Source organism: Phascolarctos cinereus, unplaced genomic scaffold, assembly GCF_003287225.1.
Source record: "Phascolarctos cinereus isolate Bilbo 61053 unplaced genomic scaffold, phaCin_HiC Scaffold_4;HRSCAF=312, whole genome shotgun sequence".
NCBI classification, from domain to species: domain Eukaryota; kingdom Metazoa; phylum Chordata; class Mammalia; order Diprotodontia; family Phascolarctidae; genus Phascolarctos; species Phascolarctos cinereus.
Window position 1 is genome coordinate 321648116 of NW_027555847.1, and position 19409 is coordinate 321667524.

Below are 19409 nucleotides of genomic sequence, written 5' to 3' on the forward strand. Positions count from 1 at the left end.
AATCACACTTGATGTCACTAAACAACTGTTCCCTAACCTTTAATTCTGTTTATTTACCAGATTCAAGAATATCAATGCACAAGACTAACCAGAGTAGGATTAGTATTTTTCCTGTGCAAGTTATTAGGAGCAGCTCTTCAGTAGAAATTGTGTGAACAGACCAAATGGTCATACTTAGACTCTTTTCACTATCTTATTAAAAATTCTAGTGATTACAAAATTTGATTATGGAAGTTCTAATTATCTATTTTGTTTTTGTTTACCAAAGTGAGTTCACCAATGGATGAGGTACTGGCTTCCTTGAAACGTGGTAGTTTTCATCTGAAAAAGGTTGAACAACGAACTCTGCCTCCTTTTCCTGATGAAGATGATAGTAATAACATCTTGGCACAGATAAGGAAGGGGGTGAAACTGAAGAAGGTACAGAAGGAAGTTTTGAGAGAGTCCTTCACGCTTTTGCCTGATACAGACCCACTAACACGTAGCATTCATGAAGCACTTCGAAGAATTAAGGAAGCATCACCAGAATCTGAGGATGAAGAAGAGAGTTTGCCTTGCACAGATTGGGAAAACTAACATGTAAATGGTCCTGTCTTTGTCAAAAGCATTTTCAGTTTTCTTTCTATTTGAGGGCAGGGGTAAGGGTATTAAAGTTGGGTTATCATTTGGTTTAATCATGTTGTTTACCACATTCTCACTACATTGTGTGATGAATAATAAACTTTTTATATTTATGCATTCCTTAAATCAGTGGATCAGAGAAATAAGTTTTTGAGATATTTAAACACCTCTTTTTAACAGAGGTTGAGTGATCCCTACAGTACTGCTATCTCTTTAATAATATCCCTTATAAAAGTGAAACAAACTTTGACAAATTAAGTCACCACCATATTCCAATGTGTACATGTTTTTTTTGTTTTCATTTTTCAGTGTTTCTGACTTGAAGAAATTGACAGTCATTTAGGCTAAATAACTTCAAATCAGAAAAAAAAAATAGCACTTCTTATATAAACTGAACTATTAACATTACCTTCCCAAGGAGTCACTTTATCTAGTAGTATATCGTTGTTAGATCATGGAGACAATAAGCCAATAATATCTGCTTCAGCATTTCCCCCACAGATTTGTAGGCAGTATAGTAAATTATTTAATAATTACCAATGGAAAACATTCACCTAAGGATTTCTTTTTGTGTGGTAGTGGTGGTAGGGAGGTGAGGAAAATTAAACAGGAGTTTAATTTGTGAGTTGAACTACAAATTATGCCAAATACCTAAAATTAAGAGAGTTGTCTCATATTTAAAATAGTAATACAGGCCCATGCATTTTACTTGGTCCTATTAACATGTTTTTACCATAGCCATTAAGATCAATAAGGATACCGTTTTTTCCCCCTTCCTTTTGTTTTTTCCCAGCCTCTTCCTATTCACAAATTTTCATAGGTGGTATGCCTTGATTTAAACTGTTGGTCGTAACTGGGCCAAGCACTGAGCCTTCTAGGCCACCGAAGCACTCCCTGCCCTTAGTGGATGTTGATCAATAATAATGATGAAGGTGGTAGCACATTGAGATTAGTCCTCTAAATGTTTTGATGAGAAAAACCAAATACATCTCCCCCATTCTTCATGATCACCACCAGTTCTTTAAATATTCCTAGCTATAATTACTTGGGGGCTGTACCAAGTGATTTGAACTCATTTAGAAAATAAGATATTCTGAACACTTAGGGTTTCAATTCCATATTATCTTGGGCTCATAGTATCACAGATTGAGAGCTAGAAAGGGTTCTAGTTCAAACCCCTCATTTTATAGATGAGGACATTGAAGCTTTGAGAGGTTAAGCTTTCATAGGTGGTAATTGAAAGACGTGAGATATAAATCTCAGTCTTCTTAGAAATCCAGTGCCCTTTTGCTATACTATACCTTCCTGCTCTGAAAGATTTTTGTTCTATCCTCTTTAATCTTATATTCATTCTTGATTGAAAAAACAAAAATAGAAGTTAGGTATCTTCATTTTGTTTCTGCTGTGCATTATCATTATGTGTTCATCCACAAGGATATCCCTTCCCCCTCATCATTTTCTGGGCTTCACTATTCTCATAGTACCTTGCTACTTTTTCATTCATCTTTGCTTTTTACAAAGAACTTTTCGGATAGTGAAGTTGATGACTTTAGAGATCTCCTTTTCTTTGTCGTTAAAAGTATTTGTGACTTTGTCTTTACAATTTAGTCCTTAAGAGTTTTTCTATCCCTCTTAAATGAACTTGCCTTTTTAGTCTCAGGTCAGGCCATGGCATCTATCTTTTCATCAACATTCTATATTCATAATATTCTCTTTTCTATCTGTGATGAACAGAAAGGACTTTGTTTTTGGCAACTCTAAGGTCACATGGTATCTTCCAAATATGTGGTTGATAACTTCCCCTTCACCAACTGGCTCCAAAATAGTTTTATTAGTCTTGTTCTCTACTTCCCTAAAAGTGAAATTTTCGGCAGTAAAAGTCAGGAAATTGGTTTTGTTTTTAATAGGAAGAGATCCCCAAGAAATCTCCAGACAGTTGTATTACCTGATCATTACCATATCCTGCCTCTTTGCCAGTTTTGCCATTTTTAAGTAATTTTAGTCACCTGTGCCCTCAATTGTTGACTTGACTGTATATAGATTCTTATTTGAACAGCACAACAAATACATCGAGAGTGCTATTAGTGTCCCCATTTTACAAAGGAATAAATTAAGCCTAAGCTCATGGTCACGTAATGGCACTGCATGACTTGAACCTAGGTCTTCTGACTACTTGTCATTTGCCACTAACCATGTTGCTTCTCAGGCACATGGGTGATTGAGGGGTTTGGTTTTTTTGGAGGGTTTTTTTTTTGGTAATTTGGACTTGAATACTTAGAAGTTTAGCGTTAAAAAGGACCTTAAAGATTTTCTAATACAATTCCATTATTTTATGAATGAGAAGAAAACAGTACCACTGGAACAAGAAACTAGGTCAATGCCTAAAGTAATTTATATAATTCCTACTTGTTGAATAGGAAGGATTAATGAAGCATATAGATTTTTTCTTTGCTTTGTTTTTAGAGATTGAATTTAAATGTAATTCATGTTGATAAGGCTTTTAAAAATATCCTGTTTTCAGATTTATTTTTATTTTTTAAAAATGTATCTTTCACTACCTGTCCACAAGGAGGCAGGATGGTACAGTGGAAAGAACACTGGATTTGGAGTCAGAGGACCTGGATTTAAATCCTGTTACTTTCCATGCAACCTTAGTCAAGTCATTTAACCTCCAAGCTTCAATTTCCTCATCTGTAAAATCAGGGTTTGGCTTAGATGACCCTTTCAAAAGAGCTTATCCTGTTTAAATCTATGGTCTTTGTAGTCTTCAGTTACACCATACAGATAAGTGACTGTTTATAAGGCTAGAGTCAGAACACAACAAAAAAGCACTATCCTGTACTTCAAAAGACATTTTTAATTTGATCACAGTAGTATCTGGAAATAATTTCTTTCCCAAATCAATTCAGTCCTCTTTAATACCAAAGAATAACAGTTAAGTAGAAATACTTATTACAGTGACCTCATCTAATAATAAATGCAACATTCTACAGTTAAAATAATACCTTTAAGAGGTTATCTTTTTTAACATGATTTTGTTTTTGTGTTTTTGAAAACAGGTGACTTAACAGCCACTGAGGAAAAATAATGCCCACAGTTGAAGAATTATCTTCCTACTCCTTTGGGGAAAATTTGTAAGCAGTTTGATTCTGCAGTCTAAACTGCATTAGTTCAGTGTGTGAAAAGGGAAGTCATTTTATAGATCATCTTCATGATTCTATCCATTCCAGTACATAGAGGTTAAACAAAGTGAATTTTAGATGTGCAATGTATGTAATCATAATGAAGAGAATGTCTCTAGGATACCCTCCCAGTTCTTTTAAAAGCACTTTTTCCATTTACATCAATGGAGTGGCCAGTTAATGTTAGAAGAATGCTGTTGCATTGACGAACATCTACTGTGAGTTATATCAGGACTGCTATGAAATCTGCCCTTTAGTGCACTGAGAAATCATCTGCTTGAAAAACAGCTTCTTCCACATCAGTTTATTCTACAAACAGTTGAACATCTTCTAAAAAAAAAATAAAATCCTAGTTACCCTAGTAGTTTATGTGACAAGAATTGTAAGAAATTCAGATGGAAAATAATCCCAAACTTCCATAATTGTTCATCTCCAAAAGAATTTACATAAAGATGTTAAGTAACATCTGAACAGAACTGTAGAGTAATCATGGAGATACATATATTAATATTTATTTGCAATGACATGATACACTTAACACGGCACAGTTTTAGAAAGCCACACAGTCTTATACTTTGTATGTTTTTTGAAGTAAAACTTTCCATGCGCTTTTAAATAGCTCTTCATAATTCTGAGTTTATACTAGTTTGAACTTTATGTGCAACTTTGTTATGAGAAGCAATACTTTGTAATTTGATAGTACTTAAATTCTTTTTAGTTTTTCTGTTTGAACTGTTACTTGATTAATGTAACTCATGAAATTTCTATTTGGAATCACGTATGAAGATTACATAATGGGGATCCAGTGCTTTAATCTGTGTACTATGTAAATTTTGGTGTGCTCCACGGTTTAAAAACAAAGTGTGCTCCACAGTGACTTCTATCAAAAAAATAGACATTATAACCTCTTCAATTGACAATTCACTACTTTTGAGCCCTCAAAGTAAAATTTTGATGAGTACTCTTCTGCATCGGCACAATGAAAAACAATTCACAACTGAAGACTAGTAGTTTATAGGCAATTTATTTTTTTTTCCCATACCAGGATACTAAAGATTAATCTCTTCACAGTTGTGAATAGTTAAGTAGCTCAATTAGACTAAACGCAAATTTGCCCAGTCTGCTGAAACTAGTAAGAACACTTGAGTAGATTCTTACTCTTGAGTAAGCGAGATCTATCTTGGACTCTGTACAAAAAAAGTTAACTATTGCAGTAACAAGGGACCTCACAATACCCAGTCCTGTAAGACCTTTAGAACAGTGTTATAGTAAAGTCCCAGTGTATGTGGACTGCTACTCATGTGTTAAGGAATGAAAAAATGTAGTAATGCCATACTACCTTTCAGCCCCATTTCTTTTAAAACAATTGGGGGTTGGGGAGACCCAGCAAGATACCCTGGCAAAGGTCATAAGTCTTAGGCTATTCAGATGTCTTGGCTTTTTAAAAAAAAAATAACTTGTCCATTCAGATATTGATATTGCCAAGTATTGTTTGTTGAAGAGTTTAAAGAAATATTTGCAAAGTGCTTGTGAGCAGCTTTTTTCCAAAGTGGCATTCTTTTTATTCAGGCAACATTTTACAGATTCATATGTTATCTAGGCAGATTAGTAATACAAATTTAATATAGGAAATTTAGTTATCCTAGAGTCTTTAAACAAGAAAAGTATTGTACAACAATGAAACAAAACTTGCTTTTTAATTTAAAAAAAAGGTTTGGGTTTAGTGATACTGTTTTTGCTTTTAAAATTAGCAGCTTTGTAAGCAATTACATACATGAAAAGAACAAAGAACTCCTATTTCAGCTATATCTTTGGATACAAGTTTTCCCACTCTACAATTTCGTATCCTGTTTTCTTAATAAGAGAACCAATAAGAGAGACCCTTTTTTAAATTAATAGCAATATGTACTTGGAACCTCATTGTGGGGTTATTGACTTAAGGAAGATCTGTCTTCTACCACTTTCAGGTACCAAAAGCACTTCATTATAAGGCAGTCTTAATTAAAAGAGTTTCCATTGCCATTACCCAAGTGACAGTGTCACAGCAAGGCTACATTGCTTATGTCAAGTTGATGTCCAATGGCAAGATGATTGATTCCACCAACTATTAATATAATTTATAGGGTTTTTTTTAACATGAGATTTCAAATCCCAACAAAGTTAAACAAGATTATATTCTTTCCTTACTCAATACTCATCCACCATTAAAACATAGGCTGATGTACTGGCCTTCTACATATATTGTAGCTATATTTATAGAAGTGATAAGAGCTACTTGTCTTATTGAAAAAGTTGTCTGGTTTACTTCCCTCCAATTAAACTTGCAGTTCAAACAATTTTTATTACTGTTAATTTATCATGTTTCCATAATGAGAATTAAATGTTAATATACAGTTCCAGTCCAAGCTGCCAGGTGTTTAAGTAGGAAAGCAAATGTGTATTGACTTTGGGGTGGTAAGAGAGTAACCTTACAGATCCCTGAGTCAGTTTCACATGTTTCTCCTATTAATAGAAATGAACTTGTATATAGAGCTGTGTACAGTATATAGAAAAAGTATTCCAATGCTGCAAAATCTTGGTGGTACTGTCACAGTATGGGGAAATGCCTGGCTTAGGAGGCTTTACAAAGATTGTTATCTTGTTTGTTTGACATGTCTTTGCAGACTTAATGAGCATGTGAGTAGTATAAAAATAATTCCAAGTTCCATCCCCTAAACCTTTGGAGCAGAAATGGTTTTATAAAGTGCATTTTGAAAAGAGACTCAGTCCAGCGATAATACACTACACAATATATTCTTTTGTAACTTTCTATTACATGAAATTATAACCATTTATTCTGCTTTTATGTAACAGAAAGCCTCTACTTGTTTATTACAAGCTGAGTGAGATGTGTAATGATAGTAGATAATCTAGGGGTAGGATATGTGAGGCCATTTTCCATAAAATACAGTCTAAGACATGAGGAGCATACTGCTGCCATCACAAATGCTAAGACTTCATAGTCATAAGTGAAAGAAAAGTAAGCCAAAATGGAAGGACAACATCTGTGATTTGGAATTGAAAATCTACAAAAGTTTTTATACATATCCATAAAAATATATTTTAAAATCATTTTATTCATCTGTTGTGTTTACATAAGATGAAGGTAGCTTTTTTAGCTTAGGGGAAAAGTTTTCTGGTTTTGATTTTTTTTTATAAAACACAAAACCCTGTTTTAAAGTTTTCTAATCTTAACACACATGCTTAACATCAGCTATTTACTTGTAAAGAACTCTTGTGTCCTTAGAGGCAATATCAGGGATTTGGGGTTTCATATACTTTACGTGGCTCTTTATAAAGAGCTATTTTGCCTTTAACATCTTTTTCATTTAGTAAAATATTTCAGAACTCTGGCAGGTGCATTATTGAAATGCAACCAATTGATAAGAGAAACTGTAAGCTTAATTGTTGTTAACCTTTGTTTTCTTTGTTGCACTGAATTAAGATTGTTATTTATAAGGCTCTATATTCATTTTAAACAGATTTCATTTTCTTTTTTTAATAATTTTATTCTGTTAAATTCCCAAAAGCATGAAAGAAAAAACTGTTATACATAGCATTAGAAAATTGATATAATACAAAGCAGTGAGGGTTATTTCAGAAAGAAGAGGTAAAAGTGGAAGCACTTTTCTGTTGGAGCACATTGCATTCATTTAGAACTACTGACAGATACGGTAGTTACATTTTTAACTCGATTGCAAAATGCTCTCTAGCTAAAAGCACACTGACCAATGTCACTGCTAATTAGTTGCTCTATAAAAGTAAGCAGTGGATATTTTCTAGCCTATAAATATAGTATAATTTAAGAAGTTTTCCTACAAAATGAGTTTATATTGCTGCCTAAACTGTCACGTATGTAAGCATTTAGAGGTTTTTAAAGGTGGGAGGGAGATGCCCGTATACTTTCTGGATTGATTTTTATACATGTTTGTGTATGTGTCGTGTGTATGTATGCACGTTTGTGTGCATGCATATATATATGTCTGTGTACATATGTATGTAAATGTTTATCTTGTCTATTGAGTTATTTTTAAAGATCTGTTCATTCCAGATTCCTAAATTTGGCCCACAATGTTTACACCTTGGCACTTGTAGAACTTAATTTGATTCCAGTATAACGAAACAAATCCTTTATCACTGGCCTTTGAGGAATTCCAAATTCACTGATGAAATGTTCTTCTCTCCCCCTTCCATCCCCCCACCCCTGACTCCTTTACAGTGCTACTGAAGTGTGGATATACAGAAAATACCTCTGATGTTGACAGTGAGCAACTTTTACCAAATTTGTGGTTCCACTGCATGTACAGTAGATTTTTTTAGGGGGGAAAGGGGGAAAGTGAGGCAGTAGTGATTCTAAAAAATGTCATGTATACACATATAATAATTTGTTCAGAAGGTATGATCCTGAACACACAAAACAAAGGGTTTAAGTTACTTTTTTTTGAAGACCTGCATGTTATTGTTAAAGGGTACAACTGCTATTCTAACTTCTCACAAGATCTTCTCATTTTAAGAAATCGCTTTAATCATGAAGTGATAAAACCCCCACCTATGAAGCAAGAAGGATAGACAATTTGACCCATACAATGACTTCTTTACCTTTGAGTGTATCTCCACAGCCTCATTGTACTGTATGTCTTGCCAAGTGTGAAACCACAATATTCAGTTTATGAAGAATAGAAAGCTACAGATCATCTTGCATGAGTGCAGCTCATTAGGGTTAATTAAATTGACATTTTTCAGCCTGTTCTGGATACATGAAAATTCTAATGGCAAACTGATCCACCCTTCACTAGCTTTGTGCAATATTGTAAAAGTAGAAAAAAAAACAACACTAGCACATTGTGCTTGGCTTTAAGAAGTTCTTTTAACAGTTGCATTTGAGTGGACATTTTAAATGCACATTGTATTGTATTTGCAATACTAAGTAATATTCAACGTTCTAAAGTATTAAGTAACAAAATGTAAAGAAAAAAACTAAGCAAGCATTTAGAGCAATACTATGAAATCTCCAATAATTGTTTTGACTGTTGCCTTTTTCTTTTTCTTTAGTGCAACTTTTCTGCAATGTCATTATCGTATTGCTTTTTATTTCATGTTTTTTACACTCATGACTTCAAAGTTAAACTATTCTACACCAAGTACTGCAATCACTTTTCTCTTCTTGTACATGCAATGTAACAACATACAGTTTTGGTGCTTAACAATATTCCTTTTTTTTCTTTAATAAAGGATATTTATTTGAATTATTTGATTTTGCTTACTCAGAAAAGATTTCTGTATATTGTGATTCTCATTTTAGGTGGAATGGATCATTCATGTAAGTCTTACTTTTCAAGTATGCTGTAAGAACATGATTTTCTTATTTATTTTCCTCCAAAGTTTATGGTAAAATATTTTCATTAATTGAAAGTATACATAAGACCGCAGGCACTGATTGTAATTGTAGATTCCTGATGGGGTAGAGGGAGGATAATCCTGTCATTTCTCCCAATAATCAAGAAATTTTAGCAGTGATACAACCAGAAGTTGTATTGAATTTCACTTAATGTGGTAATCATTGCTTGGTCACTTAAGTTAATATAAAACTAAAAGGAAGCCTTCTTATGTAAGATGTAGCCAGTAGCATTTTGTGAAAATGTTTTGTACTCTAGTGGGGGGAAAACTGCTAGTTTGGTGGTTTTTAAACTTTTGAAGATAAAAGTGCTAGATCTCACATTTAACAAGGAATGTTATTATATTTATTAATATGGATGTGGAAAAAAATTGCCTAAAATTAATCAACTGCTTTCAAATACTATGGATGTCATATGTGTGTGTGTGTGTGTGTGTGTGTGTGTGTGTGTATGTGTGTATATGTATATATGACAGATTTACCTTAATAACTATCATTTTGCAATGTGAATGAGAGGAGTTCAAGTTTCCTATCTTCTGATGTAAAGTATTTCCCATGGAAAACCTAAAAATTAAAGTAATGAAAACAGGAAGAAAAAACTTCAACTAGATTCCACAAGTGGAAGTCAGCTTTGAGTGGATTGTCCACTTTATTAGCTGAGATTTCTAGTCTTTTGCTCCCCTGCCCTCTTCATAAAGCCCATATAACCTTTAGTTATCTCTTCCAGCACTACAGTGTGCTTCCCCTCTAAATCACTGTCTGCTGCTTAGGTTATTTCTGCCCAAGAGCAATAGTCCTTAGGATGTGCTTACTTAGATTTCCCACCTTTAAGGAAACAGAAAAAAAATAGCAAAATGAGGAAATGAGTTCTGTCTCCTTCTGAGTTGTATCCTTAGTTTGATTTTTTTTAAACAGGCATACATATTTAGATACTAATACAAAGTAGCATTGTGAAAGCAAATGTAAGAGTTTAGGTTGTGTTAGCTCTTGGCAGATAAACAATTTTTCTTTATGCCACTGTCCAAAGTGCAACCAATGATCTCAGTATTTGATCCTTTGGAGAATAACAGAAAAGGTTTTTACCTAATCCACTACTGAATATGAGTTACTACCTTGGATGACAGTGCTATGTGATGTCATGCTAGCCAGCTTAAATTATTTTCCATTTCATTTAATGTAATTCATGTGGCCTACTGGAGAAAACCTGATCCTTGCTATCGAAGTCCACGGTTTGACTTTGTGGAAGAAGAAAAGATTCAGGCTTCATGTGGCTATATACTAATGGGAATCCACTTAGGGAATTAAATATACATTGTTCAGCATCCCACAGTGCCTTTAAAAAGATAAAGGACTCATCAAATGCAAAAGGTAGAAAAAAATCATTTACTGACCATAATGCAATAAAATTAGTATTGGATAAAGGAAATTTGAGCCAAAAAAATGTAAGTAAAGACTAATGACACTTTGAATAACAATTGGGCAAAAGAAACCACAAATTATAGACAATAGTGTTAAGTATAGTGAAACAGTATGGCAAAATATTTGGAATACAGCAAAAGTAGTCCTCAGGAAAATTTATACTTCTGGAAAATATCAAACTGATCATGAACATATTTTAAATGTAAAGGAAAAATCAATTATATGCCATGAGAAACAAAATTTTTGAAATTTTTTTGGGATAGGATAAAACTAAAAGCTGTTGAAAAAAGGCCAGTGAAAAATGAAAGTTCACATAGAAAAAAAATTATTTTTCTGATAGTGGTTTGGTATATGTAAATTATATGTATGTGTGTGCATGCATATGTATATAGATAATTCATTCTCCAGTAGGTAATTGCAAAGTACAGTGCTTCAAATCAGGATATGAGATGCAAATCAAAACGAGCTGAGGTTTCATGCTTCACCCTTGCATATTGCCAAAGATGACAAAAAATGGCCGAAGTCAGTGTTGGAAGGGTCGGGATATAGTAGGCATGTTAATGCATAATTGGTGGAGCTGTGAAATAGTATAGCATTTTGGAATTATGCAGACATGACAAAAATGCCCATACCCTTTGGACCAGAATTTCATTTACTGGGCTTATATTCCAAGGAAGGTGGTGGTGGGTTTTTTTTAAGTCCCTATATAAAACAAAATAGTTCTAGCAGCACTGTTGTGATAGCTAGAAATTAGAAACAAAGTAAATGCTCATCAATTGGGGAATGGCTGAACAAATTCTAGTACATGAATGAATATTAGTGTGCTGTAAGAAGTGATGTGTGTGATGAATACAGGGAAGCGTGAAAGAATCTACGTGAACTGATGCAGAGTAAACAGAGCCAAGAAAACATCTAAGAATTACAACAATGTAGACGGAAAGAACAGCTACACACCAAAAAAAAAAAAATCAAAAGTGAATGGAACATAAAGGTCAAGCAGCACTTGGATATGAGAGATGGGAGGTGGGTGGTCCATAAGTGTTATACATTGAACATTTTTTCAGTATTTTTCAGTGTTATCAGTTCTGACTCTTTTTTTCTGTTTGGAAAATATTATAGAGGATGATTCCTTGGAAGGGGGAGAGGGAGGAATACTGAGGCTAAGTATGATTTAAGAAACAATTTTTTTTCAAAAACCTATGCCAATAGAACAGTATTGAAATTTATGAGTATCTACAAAAATGTAAAATGATCAAGCAATGCAAAAAGATCTTACCCCAATAACAAAAAAAAAATCAAGCAATCCATAAATTGCCAAGGAGAAAAAATCCTTGCATCAAATGGATTTTCCATTGAATTCTATCATTTAAAGAACAATATGCTACTATTATTCTCAAAGATAGAGAGACAAGCCCACCGAATACTTTTAATTAGGCAAAGGTGGTCCATACTCTAGAGTGAGAACAAAGAACCACAGACTAATCAATAATGAATAGTGTTGCAAAATTGGAAGAATGACAAGTGGATGGCAGCTGGTGTTGCAATAGAGTGAGTGCTGGGGCTAGAGTCAGGAGGGCATTCAAATCCTGTCTCAGACACTAGCAGTGACCCTGGGCAAGTCACTTAGTCTGTTTGCCTCGGTTTCCTACTGTAAAATGTGGATCATCTTAGCATCTACCTACCAGGAGTATTGTAAGGATCAAAAAATATATTTGTAAAAATCCTTTTGGACGTAGTAGGTGTTATGTAAGTGCTTACTCCTTTCCTTTCCCTTCCCCTTTGCAAGTCAACAACAGAAATACATTCAAAAGGTAATTTACTATAACCAAATTGGATTTGTACTGGGTGTGCAAAAATTGTTTACCCACCACTAATGCTTAGCATAGCATTTAGCAAATAGTAGACATTTAATGTTTATTGACCGAGCACTAATAAAAACAATTAGCAAAATAAACAAACTACCCAAAATTACAAAAACCATATATGCTTCAATAGATGCAGAAAAGGCTTTTGACAAAATTCAGCACTCTTAAAACCTAAAAAGGCATGAAAATGCCATTTTTAATGGAATCAAAAGCATTAAAAACCAAGATGTAGCATTGTTGTGATAGAGAAATAATGGAAACCTTCCCATACAAAAAAAAAGGTAAGGATTCCCTCTTTCCTCACTTATTTAATGTAATCCTAGTTATAGCAATAGGATAGAAGAATCAACCAAAGAAATAAACAGGAAAGAGGAGATAAAACATCCCTATTTGCAGATGATTGGATTAAATATCAAGAAAAACCCTACAGAAATAGCACAGAAACTAAGATGATAAATATTTGCAACAAGGTTATAGGATACAGAAGCCACAAGTATCAATAGTATTTCTTTGCCATACAAACAAAAACAAGGAAAGCATTAAAATCAAGCAATCTTCCACATAGCTGCCCAAGTGATTTACCTAAAGCACAGACCTGACGCATTGCTTTCCTACACCAAAACTGCAGTAGCTACCTATTCTACAATCAAATACAAATTCCTTGGTATTTAGGGTCTTAAACAATTTGGCTCCAACCTAACTTTCTAGCCTTACACATTTCTGTCCTTCACACATTCTGCCATCCGGCCAAACTATCCTTTCTAACTTTTCCTTACACATAATGCTCCATTTGTTATCTTTGTGACTTTTCCTTCCTGGTTGTTGTTCATGTCTAAAGCATGCTTCCTCATCAACCTACATCTTAGAATCTAATAGTTCCCTTCAATGCTTATCTTAGGTGTTGCATTCTACATGAGGCCTTTCCTGATCTCTCCACTTCTTGTCTCTCCCCACCTTCTGCCAAATTATCTTGTAATCTCATATACACACTTATATATGTGTGCTGCCTTTTCTGGTAGTCTATAAGCTTCTTGGAGAGGAGGATGCAGTTCTTTTGAGAGTAGTCTGTTGATATCCTTTGGCCATCTATCCATGGGGACGTAGCTCTTGATCTTTTATATCTGCTCTAATTCCTTATATTCTTTGGATGTCATACCTTTTTTTTTTTAGGCAATTAGGGTTAAGTGACTTGCCCAGGGTCACACAGCTTGTAAGTGTGGTTTGGTCTGAGGTCACATTTGAACTCAGGTCCTCCACTGCGCCACCTCGCTGCTCCAATATCATACCTTTTTAAGAAATATTTGGCTCAAAAACGTTTTTCCCAGTCAACTTCTCTTCTAAAAGCAATGATTTTGCTTAAGCAAAAGCTTTTCAGTTTCGTAACTGAAATTACCTAGTTTATCTTTTGTGACTATAACCCTTGTTTCTTTAAGAATTCTCTTGACCGTAACTGCGAAAGGCTATGATGTTGTTTTCTAATTTTTAACAGTGTAATTTCTCATGTTTAGGTTGTGTATTCATTTTAAATTTATTATTCTGTATGTGTTAAACTATTGGTCTAAATCCAATTTCTGTCAAAATGCTTTCTAATTTTCTCCATAGTTCTTGTCAAATGTGCACAGATTATTTTTTTTAAAAGTAAATATTGCTAATAATCCTTTGGAAAAATGTTCAACCTCACTGATAATAAGTTTGGGTATAACTTTACACCTAGAAAATTAGCAAAAGTAATAAAAAAATAAACTTGTTATTGGTAGATTATAGAAAAAAAGTACATCCATTCCCTGCTGGAAGAATATTGCATGCTTATAGAATATTTTTGGAGTGTGCAGTGAACTTTACAAAAATAAATCTTTTCCTTTGACCTTTATTGTTGGGAATATGCCTGGTAACATAAAGAAAAAAAGGTATTTGAAAACTGTTAAAAGATTTTCATAAGAAAATTCTATGTAATGTAAAATAAAGTGTAAACTTAAATGCCCAACAGTAGGGGAAAAGTTAAATAAACCATGGTACATTAATGTAATAGAATAATACATGTAATGAAATTAACATGGAAAAGCAAAATATTCAGAATCTGAAAAAATCTTTATGAAATTAAAAAAACAGTCAATATATTGTAATGACATGAAGAAAACTGAATGAGAGTGTCAACAAGGATTTATAAAGTGTTTTACTATATATGCCATGCATTTTGTTAAGTGTTTCAGAGAGAAAGAGAAACACTATCTCAGCTCTCAGCTCACATTCTAATTTGGGAGACTTGAAAAACTATGTTCATAAAATACATACAGATTTGTAGGAGGTGGTGATATCATATCCCATGAAGTCCCACAAGGCCCACCTCAAAGCAAAGACAGTGGATGGCCTACTTCACTTAGAGAATGTATCACACAGGAATACATAAATCCAACAAGGTGGACCAGAAGCTTGGTGGGATGAGCCAATGGTTGTTGAGACTGAAAGAGTGCTGAAATGGAAAGAGCAATCAAGTGAGCACTAATTTTGTTTTTCACTGAATCTGTGTTCACACTTACTAGCTGTGTGATCCTGTGCAAGTCACTTAACCCCAATTGCCTTAAAAAAAAAAGTATGATATCCAAAGAATGTAAGGAATTAAATGGGTAAGAGAAAAAATAAAATACATACTGTATGGAGGGAAAGTGATCAGAGGGAAGGCACTAGCAGTAGAAGGAATGGGATAGATCTCCCACAGAAGGTTAGTCTTAAAGGAAGCTAGGGAAGCTGAGAGGTGGAGATGAGGAAGGAGAACATTCTAGGCACAGGAAACCATAAATAGAAAGGCACAGAGCCAGGAGATGGAACGTCAAGTTCAAGGAAGAGGAAGTAGGTCAGAATAAGTTGATCAGAGTTCATGGAGGGGTATAAAGTCTTAAGAAGACTGGGATAGGGGCAGCTAGGTGGCGCAGTGGATAAAGCACCAGCCCTGAAGTCAGGAGCACCTGAGTTCAAATCTGGCCTCAGACCAAACACTTGACACTTACCAGCTATGTGACCCTGAGCAAGTCACTTAACCCCAATTGCCTTAAAAAAAAAACTGGGAAAGTGGGAAGTAGCCAGTCTGTGAAGGGCTTTAAATGCCAAACCAAGGATTTTATAATTATATTTGGTCCTGGAGATAAAAGGGAGCCACTGGAATTTATTGTGTGGGCAGGTGGTGATCAACACCCCTACAAAATATAAATACCACAGTAGTAAAATAACTTGGGCAGCTTCATGGAGGATGAATTGGAGAGAGACTTAAGGAGAGCAACTGGAAAATTATTGCCACAGTTTAGGCCAGAGGTGATGAGGTGCTGAACCAGGGTGATGGTCATGTGAGTGGAGGCAATGAGACACGTGAGAGGCTATGAAGGTAGAAATGACGAAGGTAGTTAGACAATAGATCAGATATGTGGAGTGAATGTGAAGAGCTGAAGATGACATTGATGTTGAGAGCCTGGTGTCTAGAAGGATGGTAGTGTCCTTGACGGGAATAAGAAAGTTGGGCAGAGAGGAGTGTTTGGGAGTAAAGATAAACTCTATTATGCTAACTTTGAAATACTCACAGGACATCCAGTCCAAGATGTTCAAAAAGCAGTTGGTGGAGTGGGACTGGATATCGATCAGGTAATCATCTATAAAGAAATGATCATTGAGCCCATGAGAGTTGATGAGTTCACTGAGATAGTATTGAGAGAGAACAGAGAAGTGCCCAGACCAGAGCCTTTGCTGCTACTTACAGTTTAATGGGCTATGACATGGATAAATCCAGTAAAGAGACTGAGGAATGGTCACAGGTAGGAATAGAAACAGGAGAGAGAAAAAAAGAGGATCTAGGAGGAGATGATGATCAACAAGGTCAAAAACTGCAGAGAGATCAAGACGGATAATTATTAAGAAAGGTCATTAGATTTGGTAATTAAGAAAACATTAGTAACTTTGAAGAGGGAAGTTTCCCTTGAATGATGCAGTGGGAAGTCAGGCTCTAGAGAGTTTAGCATGGACAAATAATCCCAATGGAAACCTAGAGGAAAGAACTGACAAAGTACTATGCTGATTTAATTTTGATGTACATAGTTACCAAGTAAGTTTAGTTGTTTGTATTGCTGTTTAACATTAAGTTCTAATAAAAACATTTTTAAAAAGAAAAATATTTGATTCGGTAGATGCAAACTCTACCAAAGGCTCTTTTCCAACATTTTGTCTCCTATGTCTATGTCAAAATCAGATTAGATCCCCTGAAAGTTGTTAACAATACAGCTCATTTTCTTTGATGAGCCTCTAATGATTTATATCATGTGCCACATAAAACAAGGAGAGGTATGCTTCCCCAAAAATGTTTAGGACAATCATAGAGGATGATATCTACCTTAGAATCGAAATAGAGGAGGAATTTCCAATAGTTGATGAAGTCCTCTGTGTGCTCCTATTTGCTGATATTTTGCTGACTGAAGCAAGCTTAGAAACACTGAAGAATCTCCTGAGTAAGCAAAATAATTGATCAAGAGTTCAGCCTTACTATCTACAAGGTAAAAACAAAAACAAGTGGAGAAAGAGGAAGGCAACATGGCCCTGTGGAAGGAAAGTGCTTGCAATTTGATGCCAAGACCTGGACTGGAACTCCAGCTCTGCCACTTACTGCCAGTGTAATTTTGGGCCTCAGTTATGTCGTTTATAAAATGAGTGAGTGAACATGATGATCTCTAAGTCCCCTCTATCTCTCATTGTATGATCTTGTGCAGAATACTTATTGCTGAGATGATGATGGGCAGACAATGTAAAGAAATGGCACATCAGTACATATGTCTTGAGACAGCATATATTAGCAAGAACTGGGCCCAGAGCTAAAGGAGCAGACCAGACTGGATTGTTTTAGGGAAAATTGAACTGTGTTTTGAAAGATGCCAAGCTTCTCCCTGAGGCAAAGACATTTAGTGTGTGTGTGTGTGTGGTGTGTGTGTGTGTGTGTGTGTGTGTGTGTTGTGTGTGATTATTCTTCCAGTGATACTATATGACTGCGATTCACAGGATACCATGGTCTGAGAGGTCTTCAAGTTGTAGGTTACCCAAAGGGCAATGGAAAAGCACCTAGGAAGAGCAAGCAGGCTGCAATACATTACCAACAAAGAGTGATGTATGAAAAGTGGCATCAAGAATGTCATCAGAGATGTGTAGGACCAGAAGAGGAGGAGGGTCATTCAATCTTGTGGAAAGAGCTAGAGAAAACCGATTGTCAGTTTGTGAGTTCCACTGTGATTCAAGTGTTATGAGATCTAGAGGGAGGCCCCCAGCATGTTGTATAGACCCCCTGTGGAGGCTTGATGGGAGAACACGAACAAGAATCACATAGGATGAAAAAGCATGGCTAGGATATAATCTGTCCTTCTGGAGGGAGGACATACATTGATAGGATCACAGATTCATTTAAATACAAGTCTATGTTGAGGTTTGGTTTTGGCTGCCGTGTCATATTCACTAAAACTCAAAGGGATCTCGTCATTTTGGGAGTTCCCTCCAATATGCTGATCACAAACTACTGCTTACTCATCCAACATGATTCTTGTGCAAATCCTCTCAAAAGCTCGCCACAGGAGAGGTTCAAACAAGTGGATTTATTTTCTTCTTTTTTTTTCTTTATTTATTTTTGATTTTCAACATTCACTTCCTTAAGATTTTGAATTCTAAATTTTCTTCCTTTCTTTACCCTCCCCCTCTCCAAAATAGCATGCAATCTGATATAGGCTATACATATACATTCCTATTAAACATATTTTCATGTTAGTCATGTTGTAAAGAAGAATTAGAACCAATGGGAGGAACCACAAGAAAGAAGAAAGAACAATAACAAAAAAGAGAGCAAGAAGTATTCTTCCATCTGCATTCAGACTCCATAGTTCTTTTTTTCTGGGTGTGGACACCATTTTCCATCTTCAGTCTTTTGGAATTGTCTTAGATCCTTGCATTGCTGAGAAAGGCTAAATCTATCAAAGCTGGTCATTGCACAATATTGCTGCTACTGTGTACAATGTTCTTCTGATTCTGCTACTTCACTCAGCATCAGTTCATGTAAGTCTTTCCAGGTTTTTCTGAAGTCTGCCTGCTCATCATTTCTTGTAGTAGCAAGTGGATTTATTTTCTCCTGAAATTCTTAGGATACCAGTGGAATATCTAGACATCATCTATCATCTCATCCACTGCATCCTGTGCCATTCCCAGTTATCTTGACTGTCTTGATTGTCTTGCCACTGGACTTTGACAACTCTGGAGAAGAGAGTGAGGCTGATGACTTTACACAGCTCTGCCTCACTTAAATCCAATTCACTCAAAAACCAAGACATCACCCTCATGATGTCATTGGTCCTCTTCCAGAAGAAAAGACCACCACCACAAGCAGCAGCAACAATAACCTCCTTATTCACACAGAACACACATAAGCCAATCTCTTTCTGTGACACAATTTTTTCCTGACATCCTTTATTCCCGCTCTTCAGAGTTCTTCATTGCTTATGTCTGTTACATATATGTTCACATATAACATGGACCTTTCCATTGCCCTTTGTATGATGCTTATCTTTAGTTCTTCAGGGGCAGTGCCGTTCCAGGTCTTACTGATAGCAATGCCAGTATGATACTTGTATTGAAAAGATGAGCCTTTGCAGTTATGGGAAACTTGGGACCAGTGAAAGTATTTGCAGTTTCTTGAAAGCAAACCAGTCTTCTCTCCTTTTCTTTTTCAACTCTGGACACAGTTCACCATTTATCTGTACTGTTTGTCCCAGACATACATACTGTTGGACAAGCTTGATAAGCTGTCTGTTTGGATGAATGTTGACATACAAGCAATAAACATATTTCATCCATTTGATCCTTCTTATATGAATGGAC

The 19409-nt window shown here is 35.2% G+C and overlaps 1 protein-coding gene across 3 annotated transcripts in view; it reads left to right on the top strand.

Moving 5' to 3' along the window:
• The window catches only part of JMY (junction mediating and regulatory protein, p53 cofactor), a 107269-nt gene extending 98181 nt beyond the window's left edge, over window positions 1-9088 (top strand). The window contains exons 10-11 of one of the 3 annotated variants that reach the window (XM_020998380.2): window positions 269-586; window positions 3681-9088. In XM_020998380.2, the coding sequence (XP_020854039.1) occupies window positions 269-576 (308 nt within the window). In that variant the 3' untranslated portion in view covers window positions 577-586; window positions 3681-9088. The remainder of the gene's footprint in view (window positions 1-268; window positions 587-3680) is intronic. The other 2 variants (XM_020998379.2, XM_020998381.2) reach the window with 2 other exon arrangements.
• Window positions 9089-19409: the final 10321 nt, after the last annotated feature.